The 25,930-nt window shown below is 40.8% G+C and overlaps 1 protein-coding gene across 3 annotated transcripts in view; it reads right to left on the reverse strand.

Annotated features, from left to right (window-relative positions):
* The window catches only part of KIF1B (kinesin family member 1B), a 149,059-nt gene that overhangs the window by 110,849 nt on the left and 12,280 nt on the right, over nt 1-25,930 (reverse strand). For all 3 annotated transcript variants that reach the window (XM_080801428.1, XM_080801427.1, XM_080801429.1), the window contains exon 2: nt 21,415-21,607. In XM_080801428.1, coding sequence (XP_080657554.1) covers nt 21,415-21,520 — 106 coding nt within the window. In that variant the 5' untranslated portion in view covers nt 21,521-21,607. The remainder of the gene's footprint in view (nt 1-21,414; nt 21,608-25,930) is intronic.

Genomic DNA, 25,930 nt, shown 5'->3' on the forward strand with positions numbered 1-25,930 from the left:
CTCAATACTGTTGTTACCTGTTTGAGGGGGTAGTGTAAGCCCCAGAAGGCAAGCATAATTTCTTTTTTTTTTTTTTTGAAGATTTTACTTATTTATTTGGCAGACAGAGATCACAGGTAGGCAGAGAGGCAGGCAGAGAGAGAGAGGGGGGAAGCAGACTCTCTGCTGAGCAGAGAGCCCGATGTGGGACTCGATCTCATGACCGGAGCCAAAGGCAGAGACTTTAACCCACTGAGCCACCCAGGCGCCCTGGCATGGATAATTTCTATATGTTAGCTGGAGAGTATTTAATAGGATAGTTTGTTTTATATAATTCTTTATATTTATATATGTCTTGTACTATCTTGAATATACAAAATGTTTCCTAATAAAATCTGAAACTTTCCAACTCTGCAAACGAAAACACTGTTATAAAAGTAAAATATCAGCAACAGCCCTTCACCTCATCAGAAGCCCATGATCTCTACCATTACTTCCAAGGACAACGAACTAATGTTTTCTAATGTGCCAAAGGTTTTCTCTTTCTGAATTAAAAACAGTTGAGATCTAACTTACTTCCTTTAACCTAATTAAGAAACAGGATGTTTCCAACTATGACTAAAACATGGCGGCGGGGGGTGGGGGGACACACAGTACATGTAATGGGAAGGAAATGGGATTTGGATCAAAGGACCATTCAGAATATGTTAATATTCTAAACAGATGATGAAACTTAATAAATATATTCAGAATTTTTTGTCACCTGGGGTACCACTGCACTGAGTCCTCCCTAAAACTGAGATAATACCTAGCTCACAGGATTAAATGAGTAAAACACTACACAAATGCTAATTTTCAAAAACAGGTATTTTTTGTTTTTAACTTTCTCAGTGTTTTGGTGGATATGTTAACCCTATTCCATGGTCCTTAAACCAAAGTGAGGAAAGTTCATTCACTAACTGGTAAAATAAGAATTCTATTTCTTGGCAAGAATCAAAGCACTGCATTGAGGTCCTACAGCTGTGTCACCGAATCTCTGGTGTTCCTAAAACATTATAAATCCCTTCAGTATATGGATCATGTCTTTGGAGATCCCTCTACAATGCCCTACACCAAACAGGCACTCAGATGCATGCCCTTCTTTTGTCATGTATAATTCTAATATCATTAAATCCTATACCATTTACAGGAGCATAAAAAGAAAAATGAACACACTGCATACCTATGCAATGTACACATAAAATATCAGTTCATTTCATCAACTTTCAGAGAAAAAATATAGAGAGAATTGTATTACCATAAGACGTGGCAATATTTAATATGATGGTTCTCTGTATCAAAGTCAACTGAACGAAGGAAGCACTTAAGAATGAAATAACAGGAATTAATATCTTCAACATATAAACTATTTTCACCAACATAAAAGCTGTTACAAATGCAGCATGCCTCCCAGGGCCACGTGTCATCAGTATGCAGGCTTTGTTTAGGATAAATCACCACTTTTTCTGCAACGAATGGACTCCAGGCATATTTTGAGGATTGGAGTCAGAACATAACTCTGTTTTGTTTTGTTTTTTTAAAGACTTATTTATTTATTTATTTATTTGACAGACATCACAAGTAGGCAGAGAGGCAGGAAGAGAGAGGGGGAAGCAGGCTCCGTGCTGAGCAGAGAGCCCGATGCGGGGCTCGATCCCAGGACCCTGGGATCATGACCTGAGCTGAAGGCAGAGGCTTTAACCCATTAAGCCACCCAGGCACCCCCCATAACTCTGTTTTAAATGCTATACCCCTCATATTGCTTTATTTCCTATAAAATCACCCTTCGTGCCACTTTTCAAGGCCCCTTTTAAGCAACTTCAAGACCTAAGGCCTCCCCCCTCCTAGTGAGACTCCTCTGGACACACAGTATACTCCAGACCTAGACCCAGCTCCACAAGCAACTTTTAACAGATGATGTTAAGAGTCATCTCTGACTTTCTTCTCTCACACCCCACATCTGATTTATCTGGTCAACTCTACTTTCAAAATGAATCTAGAATCCCGTGACTTCTCACCACCACCACCACTACCGCCCTGGTCCAAGCCTCCAGCTCTCTCACCTGGAAGATGACACTGCGAACCGCGGTCCTCTTCTCACAATAACCCAGATCGTATCTACGTCATGCCTCCGGTGAACATTCCAATAGGTTCCCAACTCACACTGAAGACAACTCTATTCCCTCTCTGAACTCCTGCCCAGTTACTGGAGTGATTCACTCCTTACTCCAGCCCCGCTGCCCTTCTCACTGAAGATATACACTCTCATTTCGAGGCCTTTGCACTCTGGCCCTACCAGGAATGCTCCTGTCCCAGGTATCTGAACAGCTCACTCCCTAACCTCACACAGGTCTCTGCTCAAACATCACCAGAGGGAGCAAATGGTCCTGTTCTGACCATCTTACTTAAACAGTATGCCTTCACTCTCCATCTGTTTACCCTGCTTTGTCTGCACTGCACTCTCGGACCACCTGACTTACTCTGTGAGTCACTGGAATGTAGGTTCCATGATATGAGAACTTCTGTTTCATCTACTGCTATATCCCAGCTCCAAGGAGAGCACCTGCCACATGGCAGATACTCAACGCATACCCAAAGAACCAGTGACTATATTAGTTTTCTCTTTCCTTACAGCTTGTTACTTCTTTGTAGCTGGAAACCATGACTCCTCTTTCTGCATCACTCAGTGTTGACTTCATAAGTAGGTGACGCTGATTTGTGGACTGGTACTTAGATCTCCCAGCACAACCTGCCTCTTGAGTCTTTTCTCACTGAGCAGCCAACTTACTCAACTTCTGGCCAAGACAGTTCCTGTCTGGGAGAGGAGGAATCTAAATTTCTATTTCAGTGGTAGAAATACAACTTCTAGGAAACAGCAGTAATGGGTAAACAGGGGACAGAAGGAAAGATGACCAGGTTTTAAATCGGAAGATGTTCTGATGGGGGTCACCAGAAAAGATAAGGACAAAGGAAAACATAATGGGAGGCAGAAGAGTGGGATAGCTCTTGGAAATCCGTCTTCTTCCCCAGGTGTTTAGAACTATCTCTTATTGTATGCATTTCACAGGAAATATGGAATCTCAGATCAGACACACCTACCACTTTACCACTCAAATTTATTGCTGTGAAGTTTTCTCCAGTATTCTAGATATAACGAGCTTGACCTGCATAAGGATTCTTTTTTTTTTTTTTTAAAGAACAAGTCCATCTTCCTGATCTGCCTATCTTCCAGAGGTCCCTGACCCTCTGCCTTCTCTATCTTTACTCATTGTGCTTTACTCACTATATCTTTACTCAGTCTGTATCTTTACTCATTGTGCTCAGCTTTCCAAGCCTTCCAAGTTGGAAATAATGCTAGTTTCCATGCTAGCATTCATCTTTCTCAAGAGAAGCAGTCCTGGGGCACCTGGGTGGCTCAGTCAGTTAAGCATCCAACTCCTGATTTTGGTTCAGGTCATGATCTTATTGTCATGAGATCAAGCCCCATGGTGGGCTCCACTCTGGGCATGGAGTCTGCTTCAGATTCTCTCCACCTCTGCTCCCTCCATCCCCCCACAAAAACGCAGCAGCAGCACTACTGCAAAAGATCCCAAGATCCTATTTTAAGAAAGGAAAAGTTGAACAGCACTTTCATTCATTGGGCACATTTATTAAGCACAAACTATGTGCCAGCAATGTGCTGGGAGTACAACGGCAAGCAAACAAGTTACTTCTGCCCTTCTAGAGCTAACAGCCGATGGAAAAGACAAACACGCAATCACACAAAATAAGTAAACACTTTCAAATTGTGATAACAGCCATGCTAGATAAGCATGGAGTTCTAGAAGAACACAGAAACAGGTATGTATTAAAAAAGAAACTTCAAAGAGAGATGATTTTTGAGTCAGTAAACTCTGATTTGATAAAACAGAAAAGGCTGGCTGAGGATAAATAGGAGAAAGCTAGGGAAAGTGGAGATAACCACAGCTCACACTTATTAAATGCCTACTACGTTCCAAGCACTGTGTTAAAGCATTACATGTATTCACTCACTTAGTCCTTATAATAACCTTATTAGGTGGGTACTATTATCACCTCCATTTTACATTTGAGGCACCACAGAAGAACGCATCTGCCCAAGGTGAGAGGCTGGACTAAAGTTTGGAACACGCGGCTCTAAGGCTCCAAACCACTGGGCAGTGTGCATCCAAGCCAGGAAGGGAGCCCTGGGGCAAAAAGACACATGTGGCATCCAGATACCGGTCTGGTGGGTGTGTCTCAAGTACAAGGAAAAACAAAGTGCTTAGAAAATCACTAAAATCTCAGTCAAATCACTGATATACCTCAAGGAGTTAGTGAACCCTTGGGCAATGAGAAGCCACTGGAATGACTTGATTCTATTTATAGATTACAGTATGGAGAGTGGATTGGAAGAAGGCTTGAGTGGAAGTATAGAGACCAATTACACAGAACACAGCAACCACTGCAGAGAAATTTTGCTTGTCATTTATAGAATGACTCCCATGACGACTGGATTTGGCATCAGAAATCCATGAGTTCTCCTGTGTAGCATTTGTGGGGGCAGGGAGAGAGAAAGACCCATTCCTATAACAAAAACATTGTGTCTCTTGATCCAAAACTGAATTTTGTCTTACAGTATGACTCAATATTCAATGATCAAAATACAAGTTGACCTGGAAATAGAAAATACTTTTAGAAGACATTTTCAAGGACTTTAGCAATGAAGGAAATAGAACACTACAAAGACTTTAATCTAACCCCCCCTTAAGTATCCAGTATTACCTTAACATCCATCTATAACTTGAGCATATAACAAGCTTCAATATTCTTATCTCTAAAATAGGTACAATAATATTACCACCTAATTTTATAGAACCATTATGGGGATTAATGACTAGTCCACGTCAAGAATTCTAACACAAAGCAAATGTTCAAAATATTCTTTTATTTAACAAATATTTGATGGGGCACCCGTGTGGCTCAGTCCTTGGGTGTCTGCCTTCAGCTCAGGTCATGATCCCATGGTCCTGGGATAGAGCCCCGCATCTGGCTCCCTGCTCTGTGGGAAGCCTACTTCTCCCTCTACCACTCCCCCTGCTTGTGTTCCCTCTCTCGCTGTGTCTGTCTCTGTCAAATAAATAAATACAATCTTTAACGGCAACAACAAAAAATTATTTGAGTGTCTACCATTGCCCCAGACCTGAAATATCTAGTGAAAAACAGTCTCTTATCTTCAAGGAGGTTATATTCTCATCTGGAAGTCAGATAATTAACTAATACGGATAGTATCGCCTGGGGAAGACAGATAAAGGAAAGTTAGGAGATATAAAATGACAGTGGAGGTGGCAGGAGTGGCTTTCATTTATTTTTTTTTAAAGATTTTATGTATTTATTTGACAGAGACAGTGAGAGAGGGAACATAAGCAGGGGGAGTGGGAGAGGGCAAAGCAGGCCTCCCACCAAGCAGGGAGCCAGACATGGGGCTCGATCCCAGGACTCTGGGATCACAACCTGAGCCAAAGGTTGACGTTTAACGACTGAGCCACCCAGGCTTTTGAAAGTAAGCAGATTGCCACCTTGAGGGCTCCTGGGTGGTGCAGTCAGTTAAGCATCCGACTCTCGGTTTTCGCTCAGGTCATGTACTCAGGGTTGTGAGATCCAGCCCCGCTTAGAACTCTACACTCAGTGTGGAGTTGGCTTCAGATTCTCTCTCTCTACCCACCTCGGCCCCTTCCCCACCTAAAATAAATAAATAAATCTTTTTCTTTTTCTTTTTCAAGGTGGGCTTACTGTTAACTCTGAGAAGGTAATTCAAGCACAGACCTTAGTAACATTTAAAGAAAAGCAAGACCACAACTATAGCCAGAAAAAAAAAAAAAAAAATGATGAGCTGTAGGACCCCTGGGTGGTTCAGCCAGGTTAAGCAACTGCCTTTGGCTCAGGTCATGATCCCGGAGTCCCAGGATCGAATCCCACATCAGGCTGCCTGCTTCTCCCTCTGCCCCTCACCCTGCTCTCCTGCTCTAATAAATAAATAAAATCTTAAAAAAAAAAAATGATGAGCTGTCAATCAACTAATTAATCAGAAACCAAATTCTGTGGGACCCTGCGCCCAAGGTGAGGGTTTTTAGATTTATTCTAGTGACACTAGTCACAGAGGATTTGAAGCACTGAGGTGACAATAATCTGATTTACCTTTCCAAATAGGACTCTGCTGCTGTACAGGAACAGAGGCAGAAGCAGAAAGACAGAAGCTACTGAGCACTGACTCAGGCTAGAGCAGAAATGGTAAAAAGCAACTGGAGTCAGTACATACTATGAAGGCAGAGGGGACCGGCCTTACTGATGGACTGTCCTATAAGAGAGACAGACGACCAGAGTGACTCCGGTATTTGGTCTGAGAAATGAAAAGGAATGGGTAAGAATGAAGGAAGGGCCCCTTTAGGTGCCCAGGGAGGAGAAATCAACAGTTCTACTGAAGACATGTTAAGTTTAAGATACTTCTTAGGCTTTCAAGTCGTGGTAGGTTAGCAGCTGGGTGGACAATTCTAGAGATCTACAAAGAGGTCAGTCCAGGCTGGAAAAATTAATCTGGGAGTCATTGCCACCTCATGACCCTTTAAGCCTTGAGCCTAAATGAAATAACCTAGGAGGTCTGTCTTCTCTGGAGACAGAGGAGAGATGGAAGAAAAGAGGCAAAATCCTGGTGCATGTTTATCCTAGGAGGTGAGGACCAACAGAGGGAGAATGGCCTGTGAGGGAGGACGGCAATCGGGAGAGCGCAGGGACTGGACAGCCAAGAGGAGACAGAAATGTTTCACGGAGGAAGTCAAGCTTTGCTACATTTATTATTAGGACAATGCTGATTACCACGAGCTTCTCTGGCCCCCTGGAGGAATGAGCCTTTGTTCTAGGGATCTCCTGACTTCCGGGCAAACAACTCTGTTCACCCTCACCTCTGTGCCTTGGCTCCCATCACCATTCAGATCTCATCTAGCTTCAAGGCTGTTTTCTTAAGTCCCCTTCATAAATCAGAAAGGCAGCTTTAGCACTTAAAGTCTGACCAGACTTTTCCCCCAGTCCACAGGGAAGAGGATCTTGGTTTCTCTCTTCCCATGCCCTACACGTCTCTTCCCCTTTATTCCTCGTGCCGTAGCTGACACTCATTACCTTCAGAGAGCGGAAGAACAGCGAGGAGCAGGACAGCCGCTTTCATGCGAGGGCTCACCTGAAGACCCTCACCCAAGATCAATGGAAATGCCTTTAAAATGATTATCACAAAATGTTCCACAGCTGTTCGTTTCCTAATGAACCATAAGACCATCTTCTCTTTCTTAGAGACCCTCTAGTCAAAATTGGCCTTACAAAGTCTGTGAAGTGCCCAATTTTACCACCTTTTTTCTTTGCCTTCTTCCCAACTTTGTTACTTCAGCATGAAGATGCAGAAATAATGTTTTAATTACTAAGCCCCAGAAAACAAGGCAGTCAAAACAAGATTTGTACTTAAAAACCTTTTTATTCTCCAGAATGAATTTGTTTATCTAATTTCTCAAAGTCTCTATGTAGCAATTATACTGCTGTTGGCAAACTATGAAAGATTTTGCCCGCAACTACAATTAACTTATCATTGTGCAACACTGTAACTTTATATTAACTTTTCTAACAGCAATGTTTGCAGCTTGTTAAAAATCCCAGTGACAGGGGCACCTGGGTGGCTCAGTTGGTTAAGCGACTGCCTTCGGCTCAGGTCATGATCCTGGAGTCCTGGGATCGAGTCCCGCATCGGGCTCCCTGCTCGGCAGGGAGTCTGCTTCTCCCTCTGACCCTCTCCCCTCTCATGCTCTCTCACTCTCTCTCTCCTCTCTCAAGTAAATAAATAAAAATCTTTAAAAAAAAAAAAAAAAAAAAAAAAAAAAAAATCCCAGTGACATCTTCAATACGAACTTCCTCTTCCAAAAGCTTCTATACCCAAAATTTTTTTTGAAATTGCACACACTAAAGCCATTCTGTACACCTATTCCAAAACCATAAAACCAAAACCCGTAAGCAGTTGCTTCCCCTACTCAGAATAACATATTTCTAGAAACATTAAAATGATATAAAAGCATATTGCCATGAAGTATAACCAAGCAGAAGAACCATAACCATAAAGTTCCTTCATCATTTAAAATAACAAACTTACATTCCAAATCCTAGAAACAATATAAATGTACTATATGTGTTCACTATATACTCAATCCCAAAGTATTAAAAAGAAACATACACACTGGGGGAAAAAAAACCCTACTAACTCTATAATGCCACAATGCATCAACTGGGTATAAAATTAATATGCTAGCTATAACAAACATTTTGTTTTAAAGATTTCATTTTCTTTAGTAATCTCTACACCCAACATGGGGCTCGAACTTACAACCCTAAGATCAAGAATCATATATTCTACCAACCGAGCCAGCCAGGTGCCCCAAGCTATAATAAACACTGAACAAACCCCCAGTTAATAACTATTCCTAAGCAAATGTCGAGTGACTGGGAAGGGAGATGCTCTGGAAGGCCTAGCTCTCCCCTCAGTCCAGTGGCACAAAGATGGGGGAACTAGTAATAATGCCCTTGTTATTCATAATTACTCTGCATCAAGAAGCGTCATCAAAATAAATTTTAACCTAACAGTTAAGTTCAAATCACACACAGAGAGTGCTTCGACACAGAAGAGTAAAACTTACTATTTTGAGATGCAAGACATACTGGAAAGGTATTGAGAGAGAGGTTCCGGAGTCAGCCAGCACAAGTTCATTTTCTAGTTCTCCTAAACCTGTGACCCCAGACAAGTCATCTGTGAAATGGGGAAAACAGGAGTATCGGCCCTAGGATTATTGTGAGGACTAAGTGAGTTAAAATCTGTAAGTGCCTGACTGTGGCTGGCAGAGCTTAAGTGTTTATTACTGCTTTTGTTGTTGTTAATTACTAATCATGGTTTGGTTTTTTCCCCCACTAACAGGCATTTAAAAAGCCGCTTTTGTTTCTTCCTTCATCCATTCTGCCTCCTCAAGTTTATTCAGGGTTACAAAATGAACTCTTGGTATCAGAGCAGAACAACGTCACAAGGAAACAGTAAATGTGACAGTCCGTCATTCACACAGAGCTTCTGCTAATTCTGGCCACACGGTTTTTTATTCTGCCAAAGCAAAAAGGCTCCCAGACATTCCCCTACCTTTCCTGGCCCTATCCCACAATCCTTCAGATGTCTCTCCTAGATGCTTTCATGAGTCACCACACTGCTGTGATTCTTTCTCTCGAAGGCCACTAGAGTCTAGTAGCCTCCCAGCTTATGTCTGCTGAATAACAAAAATCTAATTTCTTATAGATGCTCTCAAAAACCTGATTTCATGTTTCTTATTCTCACCATCTGTACGTACAGAGCATTCATCCCTAAGCAATGCAACTAAGAACTGTTTTTAGCTCATTGGAAATGATTTTGACAAAATAAGCAATTGTTAATATACTACCAAGAATGAAATCTAATTATGTACCTTGCCTACCATATAACCAGATGCTGCAGGCCCTTTCCTGGTCTCACTAACAGCTCTCCGACTCCGCTAGCTCGGTTACAGCACTTCACACTTCACTAGGCAACTACCAAGAGCAATCAGCACCATGTTATCAGCATGGACTTTTAAAAATCAACTCCAATACGTCTCAAGGAAAGGAAAGGAAAGGAAGAAAAGCCTGGGGGTGGTTGCTTTCCCTTCGGGAAAACAAAAACAAAAACAAAAAAACCACATATATAAAACCCCCATGAAGTACAGTTTGGATTTAATTAAGACAACCTCAAAAGACTAGAACAATATGATGCAAATCAGCACAGAGAGAAAACTAGGTTTCCTATGAGATTTTAGCTGGGCTTCTTCTCTGACTGTTTCAGAATCTAGATGGCAGATTTTTTAGGTATTTGAAGAAGTTTAAATTATAAAATGTAATAGAAAGCAGTTGTAAATATACAATACCAAAGGTCTCCTCCAACCTGGGAAGAGGTATAATTGTTTCTGCCTTTAAATTTACATTCCCATTGAAAATAACAATTTAAATACCAAAACTCACCACGAAAAAAATGTTGAGTAACTTTTCAAATACCGTCCTCTGCAGTATACCTGATTCCATTTGATGCTCACTAGCAACCCCGGGATATGGGCTAGGCAGGCACTAGCAACATTTCCACTGAATAAACAAAAGACTTAAGGTTCAAATGTCTGATCACAGGAGAGGAGCTAAAAAATGCACGCTTCATAAATACACCAGAGGACCATGTAGCCTCTAAGATCACATTCTTAAAGAATACATGGGGGAATGTACCCAATACACCGTTTAGTAAAAGGCTGGAGGCTTGACAAAGGGAGAGGAGGGTCAAAGAACAAACTCTAGCTTTTATTCTGAAAGAAATGGGACCATCTTAGAGTTTTGTGGGGAGAAAACAAACAAAAAACAATCTGATTTCCATTCTAAAAGGATTGCTCTAGCTGCTCTGTCGAGAGGGAGTCCTAGAAAATAAGGGTTGAAGCCTGAAGACATGCTAGGAGGTGACTGCGGGTAGTGGCAGTGGAGGAAAGAGTGGTCAGATTCTGAGTATCTTCTGAGGCACAGCTCACAGGCCTTTCTGACGGAGGCAAGAAAGGAGAGAAGTCAAGGGCGATTATATGATTTTTGCCCTGAGCAACCACAAAAATAGAATTTCCACTGAGTTGAGGGAGAGCTCAGGCGGAGACTGAAGAGGACATATCAGGAACTAAGTTTTGAACACGCTGAGTCCGACATGTTTATCAGCAGACAGAGATGCCAAGTAGACAGCTGCATATAAACTGCCTTCTAGAAACAATTCCTTGCCTTCCTGTGTGGGCTTACAGTCTTCTTTACAGCAGGCCTAAGGAGCAGTTTTAAAGCTCAATTATTTGATAATAGGGGATTAGATAAATTATGCTTTATTAATATAACAGAACACTATATATCCATGACAATCACGTCCTTGAAGAATACTTAAGATGTGCTAGGGGCGCCTGGGTGGCTCAGTCGTTAGGTGTCTGTGTTTGGCTCGGGTGGTGATCCCCAGGTTCTGGGATGGAGCCCCACATCAGGCTCCATGCTCAGTGGGTAACCTGCTTCTCTCTCTCCCACTTTCCCCGCTTGTGTGCTCTCTCTCACCTTCTCTGTCAAATAAATGAAATCTTAAAAAAAAATGTGCTCAATAAGTTAATGATAATTTATCTCATCTAAAAGAGGGTACATTCAGGGACGCCTGGGTGGCTCAGTGGGTTAAAGCCGCTGCCTTCGGCTCAGGTCATGATCCCATCGTCCTGGGATCGAGCCCCGCATCGGGCTCTCTGCTCAGCGGGGAGTCTGCTTCCTCTTCTCTCTCTGCCTGCCTCTATGCGTACTTGTGATCTGTCAAATAAATAAATAAAATCTCAAAAAAAAAAAAAAAAAGGGTACATTCAGGCATATATTCCAGGATATCAGCTTAGAAGGCTACCACGTGAGACACCATCGTGTCAGATGTAGAAGAAAATACAAAATCTGTTTTGGGCCTGAGGAAAAGGAGGCAAAAGCTGCTCTGAAGGCTGACGGGGGACAGCAGAAGGTCAGGGTATAAAAAGGTACACAGCAAAGTCAGGGGCCAGCAGACGGTGCTAAACTGAGAAGGCCAGCCTCAAAGACCATCTAAAGGTCATTCTAAAGGACAAATTCAACTTCAGTCAACTCCAACTGAGCAAATGCAGGATCATTTCTGGGGCCTCTCTATTCCCCAACCTTAATCCCCCCCGCCACACACACACACAACCCTCATTGCTGTAACTCCAAGTCTTGATTAGAACAAAAGTGTTTCATTTCAAATTTTTTTAAAAAGTTTAATGCCACTGGTACCCATGTGGATTTCAGTAGATTTTACTGAGCTCCTCCAGGGCCACAAGAAGCCTCTCATTGCTGCTTATCTTCTTCCATGCCAATGACCAAATGAGTGTCATTTAATCCATATGTACATGCCACTTAAAGAGTAAACATGCCTCTCTTTGGAAAAAGGACTGAAAAGTATCTAGAAGGATTCAGAAAGAGGGGGCAGGAGAAAAATTTCATGGGCTTGTCCCCATCACACGAGAAGCCCTGGTCACGGATATAAACAGGCATCGTACATGGTCGCTCTATTCGCAGGGTGAAAACTTTGTTTTCTCCCTTTGTTTGTATACTTTTCAAATTAAGTACCTAGTAATCAAAGAGTAGATAGATTCATAAAATCTATAATTTATAGGGGCACCTGGGTGGCTCAGTTGGTTGAGCGTCTGACCCTTGGTTTCGGCTCAGGTCATGATCTCAAGTCATGAGATCAAGTCCCATGGTGGGGGTCGATGCTTAGCGCAGAGTCTGCTTGGGACTCTCCCTTCTCCTCCCCAACCTCCATCCCCGACTCGTGCACATGCACACTCTCTAAAAATAAATAAATAAATCTTAATATATACTTATTTTTTTAATAAAATGCACAAGCTGTGACAAGAGGACAAAATCCCAGGTAGCCACCAGGCAGTTACAGAACAGGATTCTCACCTCTGCAGCTCCCTATCTGACCCTCCCAGATCTCTCTGCCTGCCGTCTCCTCTCCGAGGCCTGCTGAAGTCTGTCATTACCGCCTTACTTTTCCTCATAGTTTTCCCGTGTGTCTGTACAGCATAAAGAATACAGGGAACAGCTTTGCATGCTTTGCAATTTATATAAATACACCGGTTTCTTTTTTGAGTTGCTTATACAGCTACAGTTTGTTTATAATTTGTGTGTGTGTGCACATAGTAATTCTTCTCTGTATTCTATTTTATGTAAATCTACCATGATTTATTTATCCATCCCCCTGTTGATGGATACTGGGGTTGTTTCCAGTTTTTTGCTCTAAGAAAAAATCATGCAGGGTGCTTGGTGGCTCAATCGTTGGGCGTCTGCCTTCGGCTTGGTCATGATCTCAGGGTCTTTGGATCGAGCCCCGTACCGGGCTCCCTGCTCAGCAGGAAGCCTGCTTCTTCCTCTCCCACTCCCCCTGCTTGTGTTCCCTCTCTCGCTGTGTCCCTCTCTGTCAGATAAATAAAATCTCTTAAAAAAAGTAAAAAATAAAATAAATAAAAATTTAAAAAAAAGGAAGAATAAGAAAAAATCATGCTGCTAAGACTTTAAATGCCTGGGTATTTAGCTCAGTCAGTTAAGCATCTGACTCTTGATCTCAGCTCAGGTCTTGATCTCAGAGTCTTGAGTTCAAGGCCCATACTGGCATGGAGCCTACTTACAAAAAAAAAAGTCTAACTGCCTAAATCTTCATCAGCAGTTTTAGTGACTCAGTGAAATGGTGGCGGGTTATAGAGACACATGACTGGGCGGGAGTCAGATATGCAGCTCCCGGAATGCATCCTGAGAAAATGCAGGTTAACAACTACTGAGCAGTCCACCTCTACAGTTAGAGCCCATGGTGTGGAGAAGTCCTGCTGAAGATCGGGCCTTATCCTACATCTCCAGCCACACAAAAGCACTCTGGATGCTGTTTTATGAAGTTTACTCCTCAGTCTGATCGAACTAATTACGGCTTATCCCGGAGGAGACTTAAGAAGACCTCATTCTGATTATTGGTTAGAAAACACACTTCCGATTTAAAAGAATTCCTTTCAAAAGTCTTTCTTTCCAAACCTCCACTTTGTTCCTCCATTCCAAATTTTCATTAATGGACATGAAGTAATTCTTTGTATCAGTTATGATGTGCAGCATTTCATTTAGAAATGTACATGCGTGAATAAAAAAGCCTTTAAAAATGTACCATGTTAGTAATAAACGGGGGAAAACCTGGGTCCCTTCTATTCCACTAAGTTTGGGGCACTAAAACAACAAAAAGACCTCGGACAAGAGAAGACTGATAAATACATGAAGGAGACTCAGCAAAAGGCCAGCTAGAGACACACTCCTGCGGTTAAAGGCGAAGCAAATGCTTACAATTTAATCACCTAAAGCACCATGTGGGAGCCAGCTTTACCTACCTTCCTGTTTTTCTGAGGGGAATTCAGGCGGTTTCAAAGTCTCCACGTTTACCATTAATGTGAGCAGTTCAACCATTAATTCTGCCCCACTTTCCTTTTTAAGAGTAATTAGACAATTAAAAAAAAATGCTTCCAAAGTGGGAGAAACTTGGAATATAACGGGGTATTTTTAAACGAAGACATTTGTATGCACGTGGGTCTCCAAAATGTCAAGGCAGTAACATTTATCCGTGCCATGGAAAATATTCTCTCTGAGACCAGAAAGTACTTAAATAAAACTGCTACTACTCTGTTTCCAGATCTGGCACGTTCCCTAAAGTACTCTTCACCCTCTTCTACTTTTTTGTAAGAGACCTTATGGCAGGAACATTCCACTGCATTCCATGTGCAATCAGTTATAATCCCTGTGAGCAACAGTCCAGGCCAGCTTGCCGGCACAGCAGTCTTTTAATGCAGCTAACACATGTGGCTATAGCAAATTCATTTCATTTTTTGCAACAAAATGCATGCTTTCTACCAATCTTGAGCCCAACTTTTTTTAGTAAGCCATTAATACTTTCTAACAAAGCAAACAGTTTGTTTAAAGTCTCTTATATAAAATATTCGGATTATATTTTAGTCAAATTACTAAGAAATTGCCATATAAAATTGAAAAGAGAAAAAGAAAACATTAGTAGAAAACTGAAACCACCAAAAAATCTAGAGGAAAAAGTCTCTCATACAATTAATTAGTTTTCCAAGAACAATACCTTTCAAAGGAACCAAAAATTACCCCAAAATTTCTGAGCCATAATAAAGTATTTAGCTAGGAAACCAACCCTACTTTTTCCAAAGCTAATTCAAGTGAGGATTTTTCTTTCAGTACACTAATGTTAATTTAAGAGTCACAAAATTCTGGGGGTGCCTGGCTGACTTAGTTGGTAGAGCAAACAACTCTTGCTCTTGGGATCATGAGTTCAAGCCCCACACTGGGGGTGGAGTCTACTTTCAAAAATGTTAATAAATAAATTAAATAGAAAAAAAATAAGTGTTGGGGAGCCTGGGTGGCTCAGTCATTAAGCGTCTGCCTTTGACTCAGGTCATGATCCCAGGGTCCTAGGATCGAGCCTAGGACCCTCTCTCGCTGTGTCTCTCTCTGTCAAATAAATAAAATCTTTTTAAAGGGGCACCTGGGTGGCTCAGTAGGTTAAAGCCTCTGCCTTCGGCTCAGGTCATGATCCCAGGGTCCTGGGATCGAGTCCCACATCGGGTTCTCTGCTCAGTGGGAAGCCTGCTTCCCTTCCTCTCTCTGCCTGCCTCTCTGTGTACTTGTGATCTCTGTCTGTCAAATAAATAAATAAAATAAAATCTTAAAAAAAAAAAAAAGAGTTAAACAAGTAGGAGTAAACTCCACTGCACCTGGGTGGCGCAGTGGGTTAAGCCTCTCCCTTCGGCTCAGGTTGTGATCTCAGGGTCCTGGGACAGAGCCCCACATCAGATTCTCTGCTCAGTGGGGAACCTGCTGCTCCCCCTCTCTCTCTGCCTACCTCTCTACCTACTTGTGATCTCTCTCTCTGTCAAATAAAAAAATCTTTTAAAAAAATTAAAAATTAAACAAGTAAATAAATAAATAAATGTCACAAATTTCTCCTAAATGTTTATGTGCAGAAAGGCAATGTGGTATAGCCAGATGGTCAGGAATACCATATCTAGTCATAACACTAGCAAGTTCTAAAAAGCTGCAATTCAGAAATTTTCCAAAATACACTGGATATTTACTTTAAATCCTCCTACTCCACAAGGTCCAGCTGAAATGCCCTATCATCTACAAATCTTACATGTGTCCTTTGCCAAACTCACACCTGCACTTTTAAAAAAACCCTCGTTTTTGGCAATTATCACTTTGATCACTTTTCCTTCGTATTGGGTTTATTTCAGTATATCTTGTGTCTTCTTCCACACACTTTTAAAACTCCTTAGAGGCAGGATCCTAGTATACATGACTCTGTGATTCCTACAGAGATTCCTACACTAACAACAGAGCAAACTCTTGAAAGAGAAAGGAAAAGGGCAGGGCAGAGCCGAACCACCCAGCCCGTCGTCTACACCAGTTCTGAACAAAATATGATAGAAAAAACATCTGGTAGTTCAGCACCGTGCTTCACGTGGTCCAAAGACTGGTTGTCATATGATCGGTACAATATCCTCAGGCCTAGTGTAACCAAATTACTACTTTTAATAAAAACTAGGCATTTCTTCATTAATATTTCATAAAAAGATAACTCAATACATCCAATAATTCTGGAGAGATTTTTGTGGGAGATAAGATTGGTGAAAAGAATTTACATCTTCACAAACTATGAAATTTACAGCCCTATCCTCAAAAGGTATACAACTAGTTTGCTACCTACTATCAATGGAAACATCTGACATTCTTCATCCAGAGTGAATATCATATTTGGATAATTTTACTTTTTCCCCCTAAATTGACAGTATTTTCTCTATAATCAAAACAACAAGGTCAAAAAGAAATCTCTATGTCTTAGAAAGAATGAGTTCTAACATCTTTTTTGTAATCCATTAACAACTTCTTAGTGAGCTTTTAATCCGTATGATCAAAAAAATAGCAAAGTCAGAAAATCTAGCAGACTCAGATCCATTTTTCAAACTATCCAGAACTACAGGAAAACTTCCAGTTTTACTACATACTATAATAGTTTTCTTCTTCTAGATGGTCAGTTGATTATATTTTTTAATGTCCTATTTAGTACTCAGCATATCATTATTTATATAGTAGACATAATTAACTTACACAGATATTCTTTCATGCTAAAATCTCAAAGGAAACAACTATTACAAATTATAAACATGAACTATATTATTCAGGTAAAACATACACTGCTGGGGAAAGGGAGAAGAAAATAAATAAATAAAACATACGAATCAGTCAAGACTGAAAACTAAGCTAATATTATAACTTACCACTAATTGAAATGGTAAAAAAAACTATCTTAGAAAAAGATGTTGCTGCTTACACTGTTTCTGGAGGGAAATGAAACACAAGTTGCTTCTGAGGAGAGGAACAGGTTAGTTACATGATAGGTGAGAAGAAGTGTTTTAACTGTATATTTTTTGCAACTTTTGAATTTTATACCATGTGAATGAAGGTTCCACTTAATCACAAAAACAAAAACTGTAGCGGGGCACCTGGGTGGCTCAGTCCTTAAGTGTCTGCCTTCAGCTCAGGTCATGATCCCAGGGTCCTGGGATCCAGCCCCAAGTCTGGCTCCCTGCTCAGTAGGAAGCCTGCTTCTCCCTCTCCCACTCCCCCTGCTTGTATTTGCCCTCTCTCATTGTCTGTCACATAGATAAATAAAATCTTAACAACAACAACAAAAAAAAACAGGGGCACCTGGGTGGCTCAGTGTGTTAAGCCTCTGCCTTCGGCTCAGGTCATGATCTTGGGGTCCTGGGATCAAGCCCCACATCGGGCTCTCTGCTCAGTAGGGAGCCTGCTTCCCCCCTCTCTCTGCCTGCCTCTCTGCCTACTTGTGATCTCTGTCAAATAAATAGATAAAATCTTTAAAACAAAACAAAACAAAACTGTAGGGAAATGAACATAATGCTATTTGACTTTGACAGTGAATATAAACTTATAGCCAATTTAAGATGTGGGCATCTGCCTTTATAAAATCTAAAATGATTTGTCATCGAGGAAAAAAAACTAGTATCATTATTTATATATATATATATATTTTTTTAAAGATATTTTTTATTTATTTGACAGAGAGAGAGAGAGAGAGGGGTCACAAGTAGGCAAAGAGGCAGGCAGAGAGAGAGGGGGAAGCAGGCTCCCCGCTGAGGAGGGAGCCCGATGTGGGGCTCGATCGCAGGACCCTGGGATCATGACCTGAGCCAAAGGCAGAGGCTTTAATCCACTGAGCCACCCAGGTGCCCCGTATCATTATTTATATTAATAAAACTTTTCCATTTGTTTTTGTTACATAATAAATTGATTTTTGCATTTCATGAATGTGGCCTTTTAATACTTATTTTCTGCTTACAAGTTTTTAGTAAGATTTGCAACCCTATAAGGAAAGTTGCAACAGATACCTGTCGCACTGGGGATTTTTCCTGGGTAGTTCAATATGCAAAACATATCACGGAGAAAAGTAGTTCTTTATAGGATTAATTCTGACTCCTGATCCAGGATTTTCTAAAGTCTACCTTTTAAAACAACTTGTGATATACACCAGCATTTTTAGAGGCAATGTCAATAAAATGCCTCTAAACTACGTTATGATTAAACACATTTTGCAGAGAGAAACAAGAGCTCAATAATCAGGATTTACTGGGTTCACTTCAGCAGCACATATGCTAAAATTGGAAGGCCACAAATTAGCATGGCCCCTGTGCAAAGATTTAGTTACATACTCTGTAAAATGTAACCCTTAAAATGAAGCACAAACAATAACATAGTTTAAATGAGTGACATTTAAGAGCATAAACATTTGTTCTCAGGGCACCTGGGTGGCTCAGTTGGTTAAGCATCTAACTTCAGCTCCCGTCATGATCTTGGGGACTCCACTGGGGAGTCTGCTTGTCTCTCTGCCCCTTCCCACCCCCACCCCCCACTCCTGCTCTCTTTCAAATAAATAAAATTTATTTATTTATTTTATTTATTTTGTTTATAAACAAACAAACATTTGTTCTCTAGTTCAATTACAAATCTAGCTCAAACTTTAAGGAGTAAATGATCAATACTGACCTCTCTTAAAAAACTTACAATTTTTTTTCTCTCTTTTTTTTTTTTTAAGATTTTATTCATTCATTTGACAGAGATCAGAAGTAGACTGAGAGGCAGGCGGGGGGGGCGGGGAGCACACTCCCCGCTGAGCAGAGAGTCCGATGCGGGGCTCAATCCCAGGACCCTGCAATCATGACCTGAGCCAAAGGCAGAGGCTTTAACCCTCTGAGCCACCCAGGCGCCCCAAAAAACTTACAATTTTCATACCCTATAAAGTTCACCTTTCACCCATTTGAAGCGTACAATTCAATACTAAACTTTGCATCTTTTTTTTTTTACAATTACTCATAGGATATAATCCATGGATTCATATTTTTATTTAAAAAAAACTCTAATAAAGAGGCAAACTCATAGTAACAGAGAACAGAATGCTGGTTACCAGAGGGTAGGGGTGGGGGCAATGGGGAGATACTGATCGAAGGATACAAACTTACAGTCCAGAGATGAGTAAGTTCTGGAGACCTGGTGTACAGCATAGTGACTACAGTTAATAGTAAGTACTGTGTTCTTAAAATCTGCTAAGAAATAGATCTCCAGTGTGTTTAAGATCTTATTTATTTATTTCCTGGTCAGAGAGAGAGAAAGCACAACCATGGGGAGCAGCAGGCACAGGAAGAAGCAGGCTCCCCGCTGAGCAAGGAGCCCGATGCAGGACTTAATCCCAGGACCCCGGGATCATGACCTGAGCCAAAGGCAGACACTTAACTGCCACCCACGTGTCCCAGATGTCCAGTGTTTTCACCATGCACACACAAAAAAAGGGTAACTGTGAGAGATGACAGATACATTAATTAGTATGGACTGTAGTAATCACTTTGCAATGTATACATACATCAGAACATCACACTGTACATCTTAAATATATACAATTTTATTTCCCACTGATAGAATCCTCTAGAGAGAACACTGGCAAATGGCCCACAAGAGAATGATTTCTCCAACAACTCAGAATTAACTTGTGTGTCTGGAAGAGCAAGGATTCTGCTTTATCTAAAGTTGTAGGTTTCAAGACACTACTACTTTAATAATTTGCCTACATTACTTTAAAAATGTAATAATTTAATAATACCACTACTCTAATAATTTGCCTACAGAGGGCACCCGGGTGGCTCAGGCGGTTAAACGTCTGCCTTTGGCTCAGGTCATGATCTCAGAGTCCTGGGATGGACTCCGGCATTGGGCTCCCTGGTCAGCGGGGAGTCCGTTTCTCTGCCCCTCCCCTGGCTTGTGCGCTTTCTCTCTCTCCCTCTTGCTCACTCTCTCCCTCAGTAAATAAATAAAATCTTTTAAAAATAATAATAATAATTTGCCTACAGATCCATATCAAGGCATTATTTTTTTTTAAGATTTTATTTATGTATTTGACAGACAGAGATCACAAGGAGGCAGAGAGGCAGGCAGAGAGAGAGAGAGGAGGAAGCAGGCTCCCTGCCGAGCAGAGAGCGCGATGCAGGGCTTGATCCCAGGACCCTGAGATCATGACCCAAGCCGAAGGCAGAGGCTCAACCCACTGAGCCACCCAGGCGCCCCATATCAAGGCATTATTAATGCAAATACAAAATAAACCAGGTTGGGGCACCTGGGTGACTCAGGCGTTAAGCATCTGCCTTCTGCTCAGGTCATGATCCCAGGGTCCTGGGATCGAGCCCTGCATCAGGCTCCCTGCTCAGCAGGAAGCCTGCTTCTCCCTCTCACACGTCCCCTGCTTGTGTTCCCTCTCTTGCTGTGTCTCTGTCAAATAAATAAAATTTTTAAAAAAATTAAAAATAATAAACCAGCTTAAGTCATTTTCACCTAAGCAATTATATATGAAGAAAGAAGCTAGAAACCAATGACTTAATTTCAATAATAAATCATCTTATTTGTAAAAAAAGATAAGCAAATTATTACTTATAATTTTAGTAATAAATTTATAAGTTTATTACCAATTATAGCTGTATCTGCTGTTCAACTCGAAGAACCATTGTAAGGGAAGACAGTAAGCTAAAACCGTCTTGGCAAGCCCAAGTACCATCTAAAATCAAGAAAGGAAAATAGGGGCGCCTGGGTGGCTCAGTGGGTTAGAGCCTCTGCCTTCGGCTCAGGTCATGATCCCAGGGTCCTGGGATAGAGCCCCGCATCGGGTTCTCTGCTCAGCGGGGAGCCTGCTTCCTCCTCTCTCTCTGCCTGCTTCTGATCTCTGTCAAACAAATAAAGTCTTTAAAAAAAAAAAAAAGAAAGGAAAATAATCTAAGAGCCTCAATAGATACATTTCATACCATGCTTAAGTAATAAAAGAAAACCCTGCTTACACCTTTATTATCATTAAGATTCAACATAGTAATTCTAGGTAAATTAGCGCAGTTCTCCAGAGATTTCTCACTTGTAAAGAACAAAATAAACAGTCCATATTTCAATATGCTACAGCAAATATCACAGGGGGAAGCATTTAGTGGATCATTCAGAGTAGCAAAGTTCAAAATTTGACTATCCAAATGTTTATTTATTCTGCTCACAGTAAGGGAAAAGAGAAAGGACAGGAAGATGAGATATAACTGACAGAAAATAACATGTACTCACTGGTCGAGTTGCCTTGCATCTGAATGATGCACTTGGACTCTTTGCTGGTCTCCCGAGAATTGAAGGGCCGAACCCGCACAGCCACCTTCACTGAGGCTCCCGACATTCTGATGGTCTTGCTATATATATATGTATATATATGCAGTCCCGAAAGAAAGAATCAAATCTTCTTTTAAAGTTATGTTCAAGTTTCCTTTAAAAAGAAAGCAATCCCACACAGGTAGTCAGAATTAAAGAAAGCATGGGCTACCATGAGCATAAAGGCTACTCTCTTGCCTCAGGACTATTTCTATTTCCATTTCAAAAAACCTAATCCCTATTCTTCTCATAGATCTTACCTTCTCAAAATTTCCAAATAGAAAATTAAAGACTGAAACTTATTTTCCTATTCTCTCTTTCCCATACCTAAAAAGTACCTAAACTTAATAATAAAATAATAACAACAACAATAATAAATATAGCTGCAAAGTAGCAGGCATCTTTCTTGTTCTCTGTTTTTCTGGATCAATCTTTAATAATATATGAAAAACACCATATGTTTATCTGTTAACTTCCCAACTGCAAAACCCCTTATTACCTTCCTTTAAAGAAATGCTCTGAATTTCCTATACTTCAACTGCAGTTTGAAACATTCAGTTACATGATATATAATTAAACAGCAAAGGACACAGATAAGTTTAAGCAGCTCCTTCCACTTCTAAGTACCCAGGGGTTCCTTGAATTTCCATATGTACCTCATGTGACCCTCACAACCATCCTTTACAATGAGCGGAGAAGTTTCCAGAGAAGGTTCTACCCTCGGATGTGCCACTGACTCATGGCAAAACCAAATCACTATGTTTCACTACTGAATGAAGCCACAGGAAGAAATGTGAACATTTTTCAGAGGAACGGTTTCCTTCCCAACAAAACAAAACAAACACTATTCGGTGAAAAGAACCTGTGTACGTAATCTCCACCAGAAACGACAGATCTCAATCTGCACTCTATCCATTATATAAACGTTTGCAAGAGGAACCAAACGAAAGAAAAAACTGAAAAAGAAAACCACATAAGTCCAATTGTCAGGGAACCCCAATAAAACTTCAATTTCATTTTTTCCCACATAATGAAATAGAGACCTGCAATCCTAAACCACAGCTGCACAACTACTAATGCCTTTCCAATAAGAAAAGGCAAAAATCAACCCAAACAAAACAAAGTAAAAACCAAAAGCCACTCCCTACCTCATTACCCTTATTTTCTTAAGGGCACTATTTAAAATTCCTGTTTTTTGGGCGCCTGGGTGGCTCAGTGGGTTAAGCCTCTGCCTTCAGAAGCTCGGGTCGTGATCTCAGGTCCTGGGATTGAATCCCGCTTCGGGCTCTCTGCTCGGCAGGGAGCCTGCTTCCTCCTCTCTCTCTGCTTGCCTCTCTGCCTGCTTGTGATCTCTCTCTGTCAAGTAAATAAATAATCTTTAAAAAAAATAAAATAAAATTCCTGTTTTTTGGGACACACCTCTTGTCCATCTCTCACACCTCCATCCAAATGCTCAGAGTTCTTGTTTACTACCACTCAGACGAGAGCCTGATGCAAGGGCTCGGGAGATGCCTGCTGAAGGAGTGAATTAATGCACTGCAGCTGACCACTGAACAATATGGGCTTGAAAAGCACAGGTCCACTTGCGCGTGGATTTTTTCGACAAATATATTTTCTCTGTTAATGATTTTCTTAACATTTTCTTTTCTCGTTTTTGTAAGAATATGGTATGTAACACGTGTATACCATACAAAGTGTTGATCAACTCATTATGTTATCAGTAAGGCTGATACTATACTAACAGTGGGCTGTTAGCAGTTAAATTTGGGGGAGTCACGAGTTATATATGGATTTTCCCCTACATGGGAGGAGGGGAAAGGCACCCCTAACCCCTAAGTTGTTCAAGGGTTAACTGTGTATTTCCCAGTTTGAGAAGTATCTGTTCAAGTCCTTTGCCTGATTTGCTGACATTTTTTGGTTTTGTTTCAAATAACTGTAATATTTATTGGTATTAATCTTTTTTATATTTGCTGTGATGTTTTTCCAGTCTGTTTCCCATTTTATTTAGCATTAAACAGATGGTTCTTGTTTAATACATCAAACCTTTATTATAATCAATTTATCAAATGAAGCTTGGAGTTATTAACCTCCCAGTCAATAGAGCATCACCCATAGTCACTAGCTGAGTACTCTGCCAAGAGTGAACAGTATTCTGAAAAAGCAACACAGAACACACTTCAATCCCCCTGCCGCAGGGTTCACTGTGATATACAGCCACATCCGAACACTTAACACGCTCCATTATCTTCTCCCCCGAACTAACAATCTGTCAATCTTCCCTTTTCTATCTGACCTCACACCATAAACCTTGCAGTCAGGTGTGGTTTTTTTTTCTTTGAATCCTTTTACTAGTATTAACATCATTGATATACCATATCAAAACTTTTAAAACACAAATTTGCATATTTCTATCAAATCTTTCCTCTCATTCCCATTCCCATTGGCATTACCCTAACCCACTGCCACTGCCTAACCTAGTCCTCACTACCTCATGCCTAGCATACTTGAAATAGTGCAACTGATCTTTGAGCTTTCCATTTGAATCCAACAGTCCTTACACAGGGCTGCACAAAACAGCCACACAGGGGTCTTGTGAAAAGCAAATAAGCCTGGTATTTTAACAGTTCTGAAATAGGAATTCTGGTTTTTCATTCTCCGAAGATTATGCTGCAAATCTCTTAACCTTGCTGCAATATTAACCTTTCTAAAACATGACTTTCAATTTCACTTCCAAACTCAAGAATCTTCTCTTACTCCCCATGATTATAACATTAAGACCAAAGTCAAGGCACTCTGTGTTCTAATCAGGCTCCTTGACCATCCCCCACACATGCTCTTTCACATTTTCTAATAATTTCTCCCTACAATGGGCATGGGAATTTTCATTTTTCTCCTATTTGACAGGCCAGCTGTAGTCTTACCTCTTCGTAAATGACTACCCAAATACTCAGGAATCACTGGTATTTCCTACAGCACGTATAGCCCCAAACACATGATGAGAACCCTGCTATCATTTCATGTGGCTACAGTCTATCTTGTACTGTTATAGCTTTCCAAAGTGAAATTCTTATTGCCTTGAAAAATTCTTTGAACTTGGGCTTGTTGAAAAAATGGCTAATTCCAAAGCTGGGCAAGAAATTTCAAAATGATCCTGGGACATTTTATTTTGATCACAAGCAAGAAATCTATCAAAGATGAATAGAGTCATGGCAAAAGGACATAAGTGCCAACTTAAAGAGCTCCCAAACATGGAGTAATCAGAGCATAAGAGTAAATACATTCATACAAACCATAGATGGATGGAGAACATCAAATATATAAATTCACAAGTTTATAATACTTTTAAAAAGCTTCATTATTCTGAAAACTGGCAAATAAAAGAAATAAGCATACACCCAGTCTGTATATCCTGAATAAACTATACTCCAGGATAGCCAAATAGCTGGACAGTCAATGAGGGCAAGTTCTTCACATACACACACAGACACACACAGACACACACAGACACACACACACACACACACACACACACACAGAGTCTGGCTAATAATTGCAGAAGAGATAACAATTGGAATGTCACCATTTTCCAACCCTACTGATAGAAAAGCTCTCTGCAATAATTGTCATTAGCTGCCAAGGACGGGGGGCGGGGGGAGCCTTGGATGATGAATGGTTGGTTGATGTGGGAACATTTTATTGCTTGGATTAGGCTGACAGTAATTGAGCCAAATAATCTTAACATCACTAAAAGTGGGACACGTAGGTGGTCTATGCTTGCACGTGTACTGCTATGGGAAACACACAGCACCACCTAGGAAGGATTCTTATCCTACCCTCTTTAAAAAAAAAAAAAAAAAAAAAAGAGCCTGAGCTTCAGCCAGGACTACCGGTTACAGGACACATAGGGGAGCAAATGAAAAATTTAAATGACACTTGAAAGATAAAATCAGCCAAACCCAGAATATAGAAAAATCTACAGGTCAATACACCCAGTTTCTTAAAATAAATAGCATGGGGGAGAGGGGGTATAATAAAAAAGACTTGTGTTAGTTACCAACCAAATGCATGATTTTTTTAATCAAGAAACTCCACGAAAAAAAATTTTTTTCTTAGGTATCAGATTAATCTGAACATAGACTGGGTATCAGATAATGTCAGGAAATTTGTTAGGGGAAGATAGAAGAAGTAAGTTTGCCAAAATGACAGTCATTGAATACCGTAGATATTTAAGTTAAAAAAACAAAACGTTCCGGTGCCTGGGTGGCTCAGATGGTTAAGGACCTGCCTTCAGCTCGGGTCATGATTCCAAAATCCTGGGATGGGGCCCCGCATCAGGCTTCCTGCTCCTTGGGGAGCCTGCTTCTCACTCTGCCTCTCTCCCTCCCTCCCTCTCTCTCTCAATCTGTCTCTCATGAATAAATAAAATCTTTTTTAAAAA

This window comes from Martes martes, assembly GCF_963455335.1.
Source record: "Martes martes genome assembly, chromosome: 4".
Taxonomy (NCBI): domain Eukaryota; kingdom Metazoa; phylum Chordata; class Mammalia; order Carnivora; family Mustelidae; genus Martes; species Martes martes.